The sequence below is a fragment of the Nerophis ophidion genome, linkage group LG16, assembly GCF_033978795.1.
Source record: "Nerophis ophidion isolate RoL-2023_Sa linkage group LG16, RoL_Noph_v1.0, whole genome shotgun sequence".
NCBI classification, from domain to species: Eukaryota; Metazoa; Chordata; class Actinopteri; order Syngnathiformes; family Syngnathidae; genus Nerophis; species Nerophis ophidion.
In genome coordinates this window covers 44,120,428-44,133,691 of record NC_084626.1, presented here as the reverse complement: position 1 = coordinate 44,133,691, position 13,264 = coordinate 44,120,428, and the positions used below count along the sequence as shown (strand labels likewise).

Genomic DNA, 13,264 nt, shown 5'->3' with positions numbered 1-13,264 from the left:
TACGAATGTTGTAGAAATCCAGGATGAAGGTAACAGTCTTGCCATGTTGTACCAGACCATCAGTGGGCTCCCACAACCCAACCGAGACACTCTGGCCTGTCTGATGATTCACCTCCAGAAGTAACTTCCTTTCACTACCCTTCCAGCGTCTCAAAGTTCACATCAACCATGACCTCTGTGTTTGTCCCTGCAGGGTGTCTAAAAGTGTGGACACAAAGATGGACGTGACCAACCTGGCCAGGGTGTTTGGACCTACCCTCGTGGGCCATGCCATTCCCAACCCGGACCCCATGACTATCTTAAATGACACTCCCAGACAACCAAGAGTGAGTGTGACTGTTAAGCAGTCCATTATTTAATTACCAGCCTAGTTACTGCAATTGGTATCTTGTTCCTCGGGATTGGACTCGTTTTTCTGCCATTCCAGGTAGTTGAGCGCTTCCTCAGTATCCTGGCAAGCTACTGGGGCCAGTATGCTTATCCAGATAATCTCGAGTCCGACAATGCCCACCTGACTGAGACGCCGAATCTCAAAGGTATCGTGTGGAGTGTGTTCAAGCGAAACCCAGCTGCGACTAAGAACCAGCTGATGCCGGTGTGTTCTTTCAGTAAGCATTCTAGGACCAGTGACCACTCCTGAGCACCAGATGATGAACAAGACCCCGTCCTCCAGCTCACTGTCACAGCGTATGATGCAGACCCTCTCCAGCACAACCCTGTAAGTCCACGCACCTTCTCAAACACACACAGCTGTTGGTGTAGTTTAGTTCCAACCTGAACAAGTGCTAGCCATGAACTGACTACACCAGGGGTGCCCATTACGTCGATCGCGAGCTACCAGTCGACCGCGGGGGGTGTGTCAGTCGTTCTCCAGCCAGGCTTTTAAAAAAAATAGACCTAAAAATGAGTGATCATCAATCTTCACCAAGACGTCACTTAAATGACATTCACGGTACCGGAGGGTCTTGTGAGATGACGCTGGCTGCTGCAAGATCATTATTATGAAAATATGACCGAGAGGAAGGCGAGAAACACTTTTTATTTCAACAGACTCTCGCGCCGTACCTTCCGTCAAAACTCTAAAGGCCGACTGCACATTTCCTATCTTCACAATAAAAGCCCTGCTTCATGTTGCCTGCGCTAACTAAATACAGAGTCTCGGAAAACTGACGTGCACAAGCGATCCCTCAGAAAGCTGGCGTGCACATCACTTGTGCACGCCAGCTTTCCAAGACTCTTATTTTGTTAGTGCAGGCAGCATGAAGCAGGGCTTTTATTGTGAAGATAGAAAATGTGCAGTCGGCCTTTAGAGTTTTGACGGAAGGAACGGCGCGAAAGTCTGTTGAAATAAAAAGTGTTTCTCACCTGCCTCTCTGTCATTTTTTCATAATAATGAACTGGCAGCAGCCAGCGTCATCTCACAAGACCCTCGGGTGCCGTGAATGTCAATCAAGCAAGCTACGGAATTTGCCGCCAATGTTTTTCTTGTAAAGTGTATGGAAGCTGGATGAATTAGATGCCAAAAAACAACCACTTTCATGTGGTATTGTACAGAAAGGACAACTTTTTTTCTCCTCCATTTGAAAATGTGGGCGTTATCATCATTACTGTCTGATTCCAATCAATGCAAGTCATCAGAATCAGGTAATACACCAACTTATATTCTTGTCTTGGTGAAAGAAAGACATCTATATGTGTTACACATGCTTGTATTATCATTAAAGACATTTAACTCATTTACAAAAATGTCTCTTTCATAAATAAATAAATATAAATGACATATAAATGAGGTAGATCCCCTCGAGTTGGTCAATTGAAAAGTAGCTCGCCTGCAGAAAAAGTGTGGGCACCCCTGGACTACACCATTTTCATTTTCCGTTGTCCTGGTGAGCCGTGTCATTACGTAACGGGAACAGAATGCCTTTATGTACCTGTGCAAAAGGCACAGACGCGCATGGCCCTAACTACCATTGAGGACACAAAGGTCATGTCCTCTGTATTTTTTTTTTAGGTGATAAAAAGTATGATGATGTGTAAATATAAATATTAGAGATGTCCGATAATGGCTTTTTTCCCGATATTCTGATATTGTCCAACTCTTAATTACTGATTCCAATATCAACCGATACCGATATATACAGTCGTTAAAATAATACATTATGCCTAATTTTGTTGTGATGCCCCGCAGGATGCATTAAACCATGGGTGTCTAACTTTGGCCCGCCGTGTAATTTAATTTGGCCGTTGAGGCAATATCAATTTAGTATTAGAGCTGGCCCGCCGGTGTTATACAGCTGTGGTGCCGCTGTAACACCGCATTCACCGCTAATACTCATACTTGCCAACCCTCCTAATTTTCCCAGTAGACTCCCGAAGTTCAGTGCCCCTCCCGAAAATCTCCCGGGGCAACCATTCTCACAAATTTCTACCGATTCCCACCTGTGCAACTATATTGGGGGCGTGCACTTAAGGCACTGCCTTTAGCGTTCTCTACAACCTGTCGTCACGTCCGCTTTTCCTCCATACTAACAGCGTGTCACATTATATTTGTGGCTTTTACACACACACACACACACACACACACACACACACACACACACACACACACACACACACACACACACAAGTGAATGCACAGCATACTTGGTGAACAGCCATACAGGTCACACTGAGGGTGGCCGTATAAACAACTTTAGCACTGTTACAAATATGCGCCACACTGTGAACCCACACCAAAAAAGAATGACAAACACATTTCGGGTGAACATCCGCACCGTAACACAACAGAACAAATACCCGGAAACCCTTGCAGCACTAACTCTTCCGGGAAACTTCCAGCTAACTGACCAATAATTAACGTTTAATTCATGCATTTTCTCTTGCTACTTCAAGGCCTGAATGTTTGGTTCATTCATTATTGTAATTTTATTTTCAAATTTATTATTATAGCCTGTGGAGAAAAATGTATATTTACCTCAGAAGATTCCAAATAGAAAAAAAGGCATAACATTTTTATTTATTTTATTTGTATTTGATATGCCATTGTGTTGGCCCTGCTATGAGGTGGCGACTTGTCCAGGGTGTACCCCGCCTTCCGCCCGACTGTAGCTGAGATAGGCGCCAGCGCCCCCCGCATCCCCAAAAGGGAATAAGCGTTAGAAAATGGATGGATGCCATTGATATTTTTTTAATTATTATTATTATTATTTGAAACTGGATTTTGCATGTCACCGAAGTTATATAAGCCTTGCTTGTTCAATATTTAATGCAAAACTTGTTTGGGTCCCTATCCATCCATCCATTTTCTACCGCTTATTCCCTTTTTGGGGTAGCGGGGGGTGCTGGCGCCTATCTCAGCTACAATCGGGCGGAAGGCGGGGTACACCCTGGACAAGTCGCCACCTCATCGCAGGGCCAACACAGATAGACAGACAACATTCACACTCACATTCACACACTATTAAAAGGTTCATTTGTTCAACTTTGGCCCGCGGCTTTGTTCCGTTTAAAATTTTGGCCCACTCTGTATTTGAGTTTGACAGCCCTGCATTAAACGCTGTAACAAGGTTTTCCAAAATAAATCAAGTTATGGAAAAAAAAATTACTACATGGCACTGCCATATTTATTATTGAAGTCATAAAGTGCATTATTTTTTTTAACATGCCTCAAAACAACAGCTTGGAATTTGGGACATGCTCTCCCTGCCCACAGCTAAAAGCAACTGCGTGAGAACGTATACTCGCAATACCACGATATAGTCATTTTCTATATCGCACAGAGACAAACCCGCGATATATCGATATAATATACAGTATCCAGCAATTCTTTATGCCTCTCTGCCCAGCAAGCTTTTGGAGCCAAACGTTAAACCAACGCTCCAGTTCGGGATCCCTGTGGAACCTTGATAATGGGAAACAAAAGCACTCAAAACCTGCTCTGAACCAGCTCTCCGGCAGCCACAGTGGAAAAAAGGCTATTAGTCATCATATTATGTGCATGTACACAATTTGCCAGCAGCCACGCTGCACAATATTCTTTAATATATTTGTTTCCTCAGAGGGAGTGTTTGTAAGTGTTTGTGTACTCCACTGTAGACATTAGTACAAGGTGTTTATTTGACAGGAGGCATTTCTTTGTATACGTGCTTGTTGGTTGATAGATTTTTGCCACTTTTGACTTTATTATAACGGTAAGGAATATGTAATGTGACTACTTCACAGTGTAAGATTGTTAAAGGGAATAATATACATTCCTGTTTTGTTGCATACGTGACAGCCTGAGCATTTAAAGGTAATGTCTGTTAGAATGTGCATTTGCTGTGCACTTTTTAAGAGGTTTTTTTTACCCGTAAATCGTGCTATTGACCTCAAGGCCCTTCCAGGTTTCAGCCTCCAGTCCCATTAGGCGTTTACCTGCATCAGTGAAGATTTGGGCGTATTTTGAAAGGTTTGAAGGCAAATATATAAGTGAGCATGAAAACATATTTCAAATGGGATAAGGTGGATTTATATAATTGTAAGAACATTTTTTTTTTTAAAGATTTAAACTAGAGGTGTCCAATAATGGCTTTTTTGCCGATGTTACGATATCGTCCAACTCTTAATTACCGATTCTGATATACAGTCATGGAATGAACACATTATTACCAAATTTCCTTGAATTGCCGCCGGGTATATAGTATGCGCCTGCCTAGAATTACTACTCGTTTTGCAAAATAATTAGCGCATGCTTAGCATTACCGCGGGATCAGGATTAACGCCGGGTCAAACTCGTTTCGCCAAATAATTAGCATAATCCTAGGATTTCCGCCGTGTCAAACTCGCCACGTGACAAGTGACACTTCACCTGTCATCATTTTCAAAATGGAGGAGGCTGATTTCAATCATTTGAAATTGCTTAAAGGGAAGAAGATTAAGAGCTATTCAGTAGGATTGAAGGTCCAATCCTTTGAATATTGTGTGACATCATGCACAAAAGTGCACTTTATTTGTTTTAAACTATTGTAGTGACGTTCTGTACAAAAAGTGCACTTTAATTTAGTGTTGTTTTGATATGTCATCTTAGTGACATCATGCACAAAAGTGCACTCATAGCTTGTTTCAAAATGTCTCTGACCATCTTGCACTTTCTGTTTTGAAATGACATGAATGTTTGTGCCACTGCTTAATAACTGTTTAATAAATACATTTTTGGTAAATGGACTTAACCGTATTTCCTTGAATTGCCGCCGGGGCGCTAATTAATTTAAAACCTCTTCTCACTCCGGCACTTACCAAAGGCATGCGGTAAATTTGAGAGTGATGTAAGGACACCAGCATGAAAAGCAGATTTAATAAAAACAACGGCATAGCTCGGTTGGTAGAGTGGCCGTGCCAGCAACTTGAGGGTTGCAGGTTCGATTCCCGCTTCTGCCATCCTAGTCACTGCCGTTGTGTCCTTGGGCAAGACACTTTACCCACCTGCTCCCAGTGCCACCCACACTGGTTCAAATGTAACTTAGATATTGGGTTTCACTATGTAAAGCGCTTTGAGTCACTTGAGAAAAGCGCTATATAAATATAATTCACTTCACTTCACTATTATGGTCTTACCTTTACTTATAAATGAAGTCCATGCGCAGCTCCTTCTGATCAAAAGCATCGATAACTTGTTCCTTATCTTTCTTCAGTTTTAAAAGTTTCTCTGTCTGGATGGAGATCTTCCTTTATTACCTCCTGCTTCGATTGAAAGTCCAGTTTAGAAAACGGTTTTATTTTAGATATGTAATCCTCCATGTTAAAAGTGCAAACGAGAGGAAAAAATTAACAAACGCTTGTTGTCACTTCTTCTGCAGCCGAGTAGTCGCAAGAAGGATCACTAGCGCCCTCTACCACCAGGAGGCGGGAGTCATTTAATGACTCATATTTGACACACACAGCTACGGTATATTAATAAAACATAGCTGCTTACTGTTTTTTTTTTAGCATATTCAATAGCTTGGACCTTTAAATCCTACTGAATAGCTCTTAATCTTCTTCCCTTTAAGCAATTTCAAATGATTGAAATCAGCCTCCTCCATTTTGAAAATGATGACCGGTGAAGTGTCACTCGTGACGTGACGAGTTTGACCCGGCGGAAATTCTAGACATGGGCTAATAAAAATAATATTTTGCGAAACAAGTTTGACCCGGCAGTAATTCTAGGCAGGCGCATACTATATAGCCGGCGCCAATTCAAGGAAATACGATAGTTGCGATTTCCCTCTCTGCATGAAAGTTTAAAAGTAGCGTATATTAATGCAGTATGAAGAAGAATGTTTTAATGTAGACACATAGAATCATCCTACTGCTGTGATTATATGCATCAAGTGTTCATTCCAGGCTACAGTAAGGCAAAACATCGAGATGTGTATCGTGACATGGCCTAAAAATAATGAGATATATCGCCAACCAAAGACTATAAAAATGGGAGCTATTACCTCCCTGCTTGAAATTGGGGGTTAAATCACCAAAAATGATTCCAGGTTGCGGCCACCGCTGCTGCTCACTCCTCCCCTCACCTCCCAGGGGGAGATCAAGGGTGATGGGTCACATGCAGACAATAATTTCCCCACCCCCAGTGTGTGTGTGACAGTCATTGGTACTTTAACTTTATTTTAATTGTGTTTACTTAATGGCATTCATAGATGGCCACCAAGTGGGACCGTGTACACGCCTCAAAATAACCATCCTCTTTGTCCTCTCCCGACTACATCTTACAGATTCACAAGCAAGAGCAAAGGATCTGCTAACGCCCGTGGAAACTTTTTCGAGTCTCCACAGCTGAATTAACTGGAATTGAGTGAGACGGTCATAATGTTTGATGAGCTGCAATAATAAGCTCCGTTTCTACGCATATACGAGTCAAACTAATGTGCAATTTCTGCATGATTAATGTACTTTTCCACTTTTTTTTTTCCCTAACCCAAGAGAATCCGTGCACATGAAGAATATTTATATCTGTGATTACTAATCAGTTTCTGGACCAAAACTATGCTATCTGCTAAGATGTTCTTAAGCGGCGTCAGTGCTTTGATGACCAAGCAACCGCACAGTCCACCCATCCTAAGTACCTCGTCTCGCGTGCTGGACAATTACCGTCCTCCACGGAGGAATCTGTGGTTCTCACCACAGCATCCATGATGGCAATTATGGGAGACGGCGCTGGGCGGAAGGGAGAAATAAAAAGGGGAAGGCGTGGGATGCTTGGTCATCGTGCTGGAACACATTTTTTATAGCTTTCAAACGACATATTCATTGTGTTGTGTAGAAAGGCATTTTTAGCAATGTATTTAATGATGACACTTGGGAATGACGCAGTATTTTTGCACTGACTAGAGCTTGGCTATGACTACTCACCACTAGAGGCTGCTGTTGTATCACTTTTAACACTAACACAGCTATGATTCTTCTCATTGAAAACGGGGCACGGCAATATCACTTTTTACACTACTGTTTCTAAAAGTATTTTATGTTTTAATGCCAACCTGTGCCTTTTTTCATGTTCTGTGGTTTTCAAGTGAAATGTTGATTTTTTTTTTTTTCCCCCTCAGTTCTGATGTTTGGTATAGTCAAACATATTTTTGGGGCTAGATTTCCTTCCTGTTTCAAGAGCCTTAACTGGTTGAATGAGGTGTTGGATCAGGGAGGGACTGGTTCATGTCTTCTGTCCTTGCAATTGGATTCCACTGGAGCTAAAAAACATACAATTGTGCTTGAAATAAAGCATCAAATAGTTCCTTTTGTTGGTGTTCAGTGATTTTTTTTTTTTATTATTAAATTTGAGGCATAATTACCGATTTTCCCGGGAGACTCCCGAGTTTCAGTACCCCTCCCGAAAATCTCCCAGGGCAAGCATCCATCCATCTATTTTCTACCGCTTATTCCCTTTGGAGTTGCGGGGGGGTGCTGGTGCCTATCTCAGCTACAATCGGGCGGGAGGCGGAGTACACCCTGGACAAGTCGCCACATCATCACAGGGCCAACACAGATAGACAACATTCACACACTAGGGACCATTTAGTGTTGCCAATCAACCTATCCCCAGGTGCATGTCTTTGGAGGTGGGAGGGGTCTATCCCCAGGTGTATGTCTTTGGAGGTGGGAGGGGCCTATCCCCAGGTGCATGTCTTTGGAGGTGGGAGGGGCCTATCCCCAGGTGCATGTCTTTGGAGGTGGGAGGAGCCTATCCCCAGGTGCATGTCTTTGGAAGTGGGAGGGGCTTATCCCCAGGTGCATGTCTTTGGAGGTGGGAGGGGCTTATTCCCAGGTGCATGTCTTTGGAGGTGGGAGGGGCCTATCCCCAGGTGCATGTCTTTGGAGGTGGGAGGGGCTTATACCCAGGTGCATGTCTTTGGAGTTGGAAGGAAGCTGGAATACCCGGAGAGAACCCACAGGGAGAACATGCAAACTCTACACATAAAGATTCCGGGCCCGGTATTGAATCCAGGACTACTCAGGATAAGGAATTGTGAGGCAGACTCACTAACCCCTTGTGGAGAGGCGGAGCCGACGGTCCGACAGAGCGGCAGGACACGCTGGGGCCCGGCCCAAGATAGCGGAGAGGAGGCGGAAAATTCGAGCGAGTGGCGAGGCGGGGCGTGCCGGGAGCGACGCCGCAGGCGAGATCAGGTGTGTGAGTCACGCACCTGGACACGATCATTTCTCCCCACGATGTATAAAAGGGGAGAAGGAGGAGGGATTGGGGCAGGAGTCGGAGGGCCTGAAGCAGTGGATGAGGAGCGAAAGCGAGAGAGAGCAAGACGGAGGAGCGAGCAGTGGGAGCGATGACGCGAAAAACACTTTATTTGAAAAAATAAACGAAAGTCAAACCTGCTAAAGCCATGTCCTTCCTTGATGGTCCATGGAACCCGCTCGACAGTGAGGTACTGTCACACCCCTCTTCCACCGTGCTGGCCTTTCTCCTGATTTCAACTGTGACAACAATATTTGGGGCGTGCCTTTTGCTTCCTCTCTCACCTGAAAAGCAGACTATTATAATGTATATTTCTCCGTTATCCATAGGTCCGGGTGTTTATTCCAGCCAGCACGTTAATACACTGACACACAACATCCGCATTCCCATCATGCATTGCTTCAAAACTACGGCAAGTAGTAATGTCCAAGCAACTTAACAGAGACGAAGCAGAAGAACGAAGAAGAGACTTGGCGACGACGAGTAAGAAGAAGTGGGCTTTCGAGTTACTAAATGATTGGAAAAAAAACATTTCAGTTCATCTAGGACAGCTCGAAGGGGAAGGACTATGCTGCCTGCACATTTTGTCGATCAGACTTTTATGTGTGGAAATAAATGAACACTGAAATTCAAGTAAGGACAGCACGGTGGCCCAGGGGTTAGTGCATGTGCCTCACAATACGAAGGTCCCGAGTAGTCCCGAGTTAAATACCGGCTCGGGATCTTTCTGTGTGACTGCGTGGGTTCCCTCTGGGTACTCCGGCTCCAAAGACATGCACCTGGGGGTAAGCCCCGCCCACCTCCAAAGACATGCACCTGGGGATAGGCCCCTCCCACCTCCAAAAACATGCACCTAAGGATAGGCCCCTCCCACCTCCAAAGACATGCACCTGGGGATAGGCCCCTCCCACATCCAAAAATATGTACCTGGGGATAAGTTGATTGGCAACACTAAATGGTCCCTAGTGTGTGAATGTGGTCTGTCCATCTGTGATGAGGTGGCCACTTGTCCAGGGTGTAATCCCCCTTCCGTCCAATTGTAGCTGAGATAGGCACCAGTGACCCCAAAAGGAATAAGCAGTAGAAAACGGATGGAAGAATGGATGAAATTCAAGTATTTTTTCAATTTATTTATAAATTAATAATAAAATAAATATATATATATATATATAGCTAGAATTCACTGAATGTCCATCCTTTTTCTACCGCCTATTCCCTTTGGGGTTGCGGGGGGCGCTGGTGCCTATTGGCTACCATCGGGCGGAAGGCGGTGTACACCCTGGACAAGTCGCCACCTCATTGCAGTCACTGAATGTCAAGTATATATATATATAAACAAATACTAGAATTTCAGTGCTGTGATGAAGTGGTGACTTGTCCAGGGGGGGACATCGTGGCGAAGTTGGGAGAGTGGCTGTGCCAGCAACCTGAGGGTTACTGGTTCAATTCCCACCCTCTACCCTCCTAGTCACGTCCATTGTGTCCTTGAGCAAGACACTTCACCCTTGCTCCTGATGGGTACCTGGTGAGCGCCTTGCATGGCAGCTCCCTCCCTCAGTGTGTGAATGTGGAAATACTGTCAAAGTGCTTTGGGCTCCCTAAAAAGGGGTAGAAAAGCGCTATACAAGTACCCATGTTCCCGACATCTATGAAGAAATGAGCTCCCTGCTGCCACCTACTGATATGGAAGAGTATTACACGGTTACTCTGCCGCGCTCGAGACAGTACAGACTCAACAACGGCACATTTTTTGCGGATTATTATTGCTGCTTTGCAAAAACATATTTTTATGCTCCATTTTATTTAGTTATTGTCCATCGCCGGGTGTAGTGGAGTAGCTACACTCCTTTTTATCAGACTCTTCTTCTGGCCTCCTTTTGTACAAACTTCTCAGCCTTGGGACGTCACGAGACGTAAAAATAAGTTGTGTGTGTGTGTCTCTTTTTAGCCTCTGCAGAGGAGACCCCGAAAATGTTTGCGTTTTCCAAACAGCATTAATAGTTGATTAGCCTGAGAAGATGTCTCCCGTGTGTCTGGACGTGTCCCCTCATGCTGGGTTTATTTACCACGCACACACTCCTGTGGCATACGCTCGCCAGCTGCGGGCATCAAACATCTGTCTGTCTGTGTGTGTGCGTGTGTGTGTGTTCTTGTATTTCCAGCCTTCTTGAGACATGAGGAAGGAAAAGTATCTTCCATATGAGGAGGTGTGAAGAAGTGATGACATAAATCATGATCCCATTAACATTGCATCTAATAGAGAATGTCTCATTTGCACCTCTGCTGGTCAAAATGAGGGTGGTCCCAAAAAGGAGGGATTTTTCAAATTGACTGTGTCGGTTATAAAAGTGCTCCCCCTCTGGTCACCATATGAAATAACAAGTGTGTGTAAGTGTATGAAATGCGCCCCCTTTGGCCAAAATTAATAAAAAATGTTTTTATATAGATACATACAGTAATAAAGTAAATAATGAAGATTAAAACCCAATTACTAAAAAATAAATAAATAAACTAAAAGTAGTCTTTTTCGCACAATGTGTCGACTTTTTTTCTTATAAAATTGGGATTAATTTGTCATATTTCTGTTTCTGTAATATTGCAATATTTTCTCGTTAAATAATTTTTTTAATGTAAAATTATACTTTTTTAATGCAAAATGGTGACATTTTTCATATAAAATTCTGACTTATCACAATATTGCCAATTTTTGTGTAAAATAGTAAAAAAAAATTCAGTGAAATTTGGATTATCTATCCATCCATCTTCGGCTTTTCCGAGGTCGGGTCGCGGGGGCAGCAGCCTAAGCAGGGAAGCCCAGACTTCCCTCTCCCCAGCCACTTCGTCCATCTCCTCCTGGGGGATTCTGAGGTGTTCACAGGCCAGCCGGGAGACATACTCTACCCAACGTGTCCTGGGTCTTCCCCGTGGCCTCCTACCGGTTGGAGGTGTTCGGGTGGCATCCTGACCAGATGCCCGAACCACCTCATTTGGGTCCTCTCGATGTGGAGGAGCAGCGGATTTACTTTGAGCTGGCAGAGCTTCTCACCCTATCTCTAAGGGAGAGACCCGCCACCCAGCGGAGGAAACTCATTTGGGCCGCTTGTACCGGTGAATTTGTCCTTTCGGTCATGACCCAAAGCTCATGACCATAGGTGAGGATGGGAACGTAGATCGACCGGTAAATTGAGAGCTTTGCCTTCCGGCTCAGCTCCTTCTTCACCACAACAGATCGATACAGCGTCCGCATTACTGAAGACGCCGCACCGATCCGCCTGTCGATCTCACGATCCACTCTTCTCTCATTCGTGAACAAGACTCCGAGGTACTGGAACTCCTCCACTTGGGGCAGGGTCTCCTCCCCAACCCGGAGATGGCACTTCACCTTTTTCCGGGCGAGAACTATGGACTCGGACTTGGAGGTGCTGATTCTCATCCCATTCGCTTCACACTCGGCTGCGAACCGATCCAGTGAGAGCTGAAGATCCCGGCCAGTTGAAGCCATCAGGACCACATCATCTGCAAAAAGCAGAGACCTAATCCTGCAGCCACCTAACCGGATCTCCTCAACACCCTGACTGTGCCCAGAAATTCTGTCCATAAAAGTTCTGAACAGAATCGGTGACAAAGGACAGCCTTGGCGGAGTCTAACCCTCACTGGAAACGTGTCCGACTTACTTACAATGCGGACCAAGCTCTGGCACTGATCATACAGGGAGCGGACCGCCACAATCAGACAGTCCGATACCCCATACTCTCTGAGCACTCCCTACAGGACTTCCCTAGGGACACGGTCAAATGCCTTCTCCAAGTCCACAAAGCACATGTAGACCGGTTGGGCAAACTCCCATGCACCCTCAAGGACCCTGCCGAGATGGTCCACAGTTCCACAACCAGGACGAAAACCACACTATTCCTCCTTCGGATTATTGTTATAATATTGCCAAAATGTTAGTTTTCTCATAAAATCATGACTTTTGTCGAGAACTGTTTTCATGAAATTGCCAAAATGTTAAGCTTTTCTTGTAAAACTGCGACTGTTATTGAGCAAAATTCCAACTTTTATCATAAAATTGCCCAAATGTTGACTTGCATTGAGTAAAATGACGACTTTTAATATAATACTGCCCAAAATCTAGGTTTACAGTGTTTAGTTAAGGTGGTGTCTCTTCAGGGGCAATGGGGCGTCGCCCGGTGGCGATATAGGATGTATATTTTTTTTTACCTAAAGTAAAAACAAAGCACAAAAAAGTCATATTTTCTTGAGATACTAAGTATGGCATTATTTTGACTTAGTAAATATTGACTGAATAAGACAAAATTGCCAAGTCAAATTAATGACACTGTAAATAAGCATTTGCAATAAGAGTTTGAAAAACCACATGCTGACATATGCTCAACTCATTATGCTTAATTTATTACAGCATTTGGGAAGCCTGTAGTTGATTTTTATTATGTAAATGTTATACTTTTATCAATATGGGATAGTAGGGACCCTGCCATTCAAAACTAGGCTGCAACATTACTAATTATTAATGTAACAATAGCTGAAAA

At 44.0% G+C, this 13,264-nt stretch overlaps 1 protein-coding gene across 1 annotated transcript in view; it reads left to right on the top strand.

Moving 5' to 3' along the window:
* The window catches only part of LOC133535435 (rac GTPase-activating protein 1-like), a 32,451-nt gene extending 24,695 nt beyond the window's left edge, over positions 1-7,756 (top strand). The window contains exons 13-17 of the mRNA XM_061875270.1: positions 15-120; positions 194-326; positions 428-536; positions 610-718; positions 6,741-7,756. Coding sequence (XP_061731254.1) covers positions 15-120; positions 194-326; positions 428-536; positions 610-718; positions 6,741-6,810 — 527 coding nt within the window. The 3' untranslated portion in view covers positions 6,811-7,756. The remainder of the gene's footprint in view (positions 1-14; positions 121-193; positions 327-427; positions 537-609; positions 719-6,740) is intronic.
* The last annotated feature ends 5,508 nt before the right edge of the window (positions 7,757-13,264 follow it).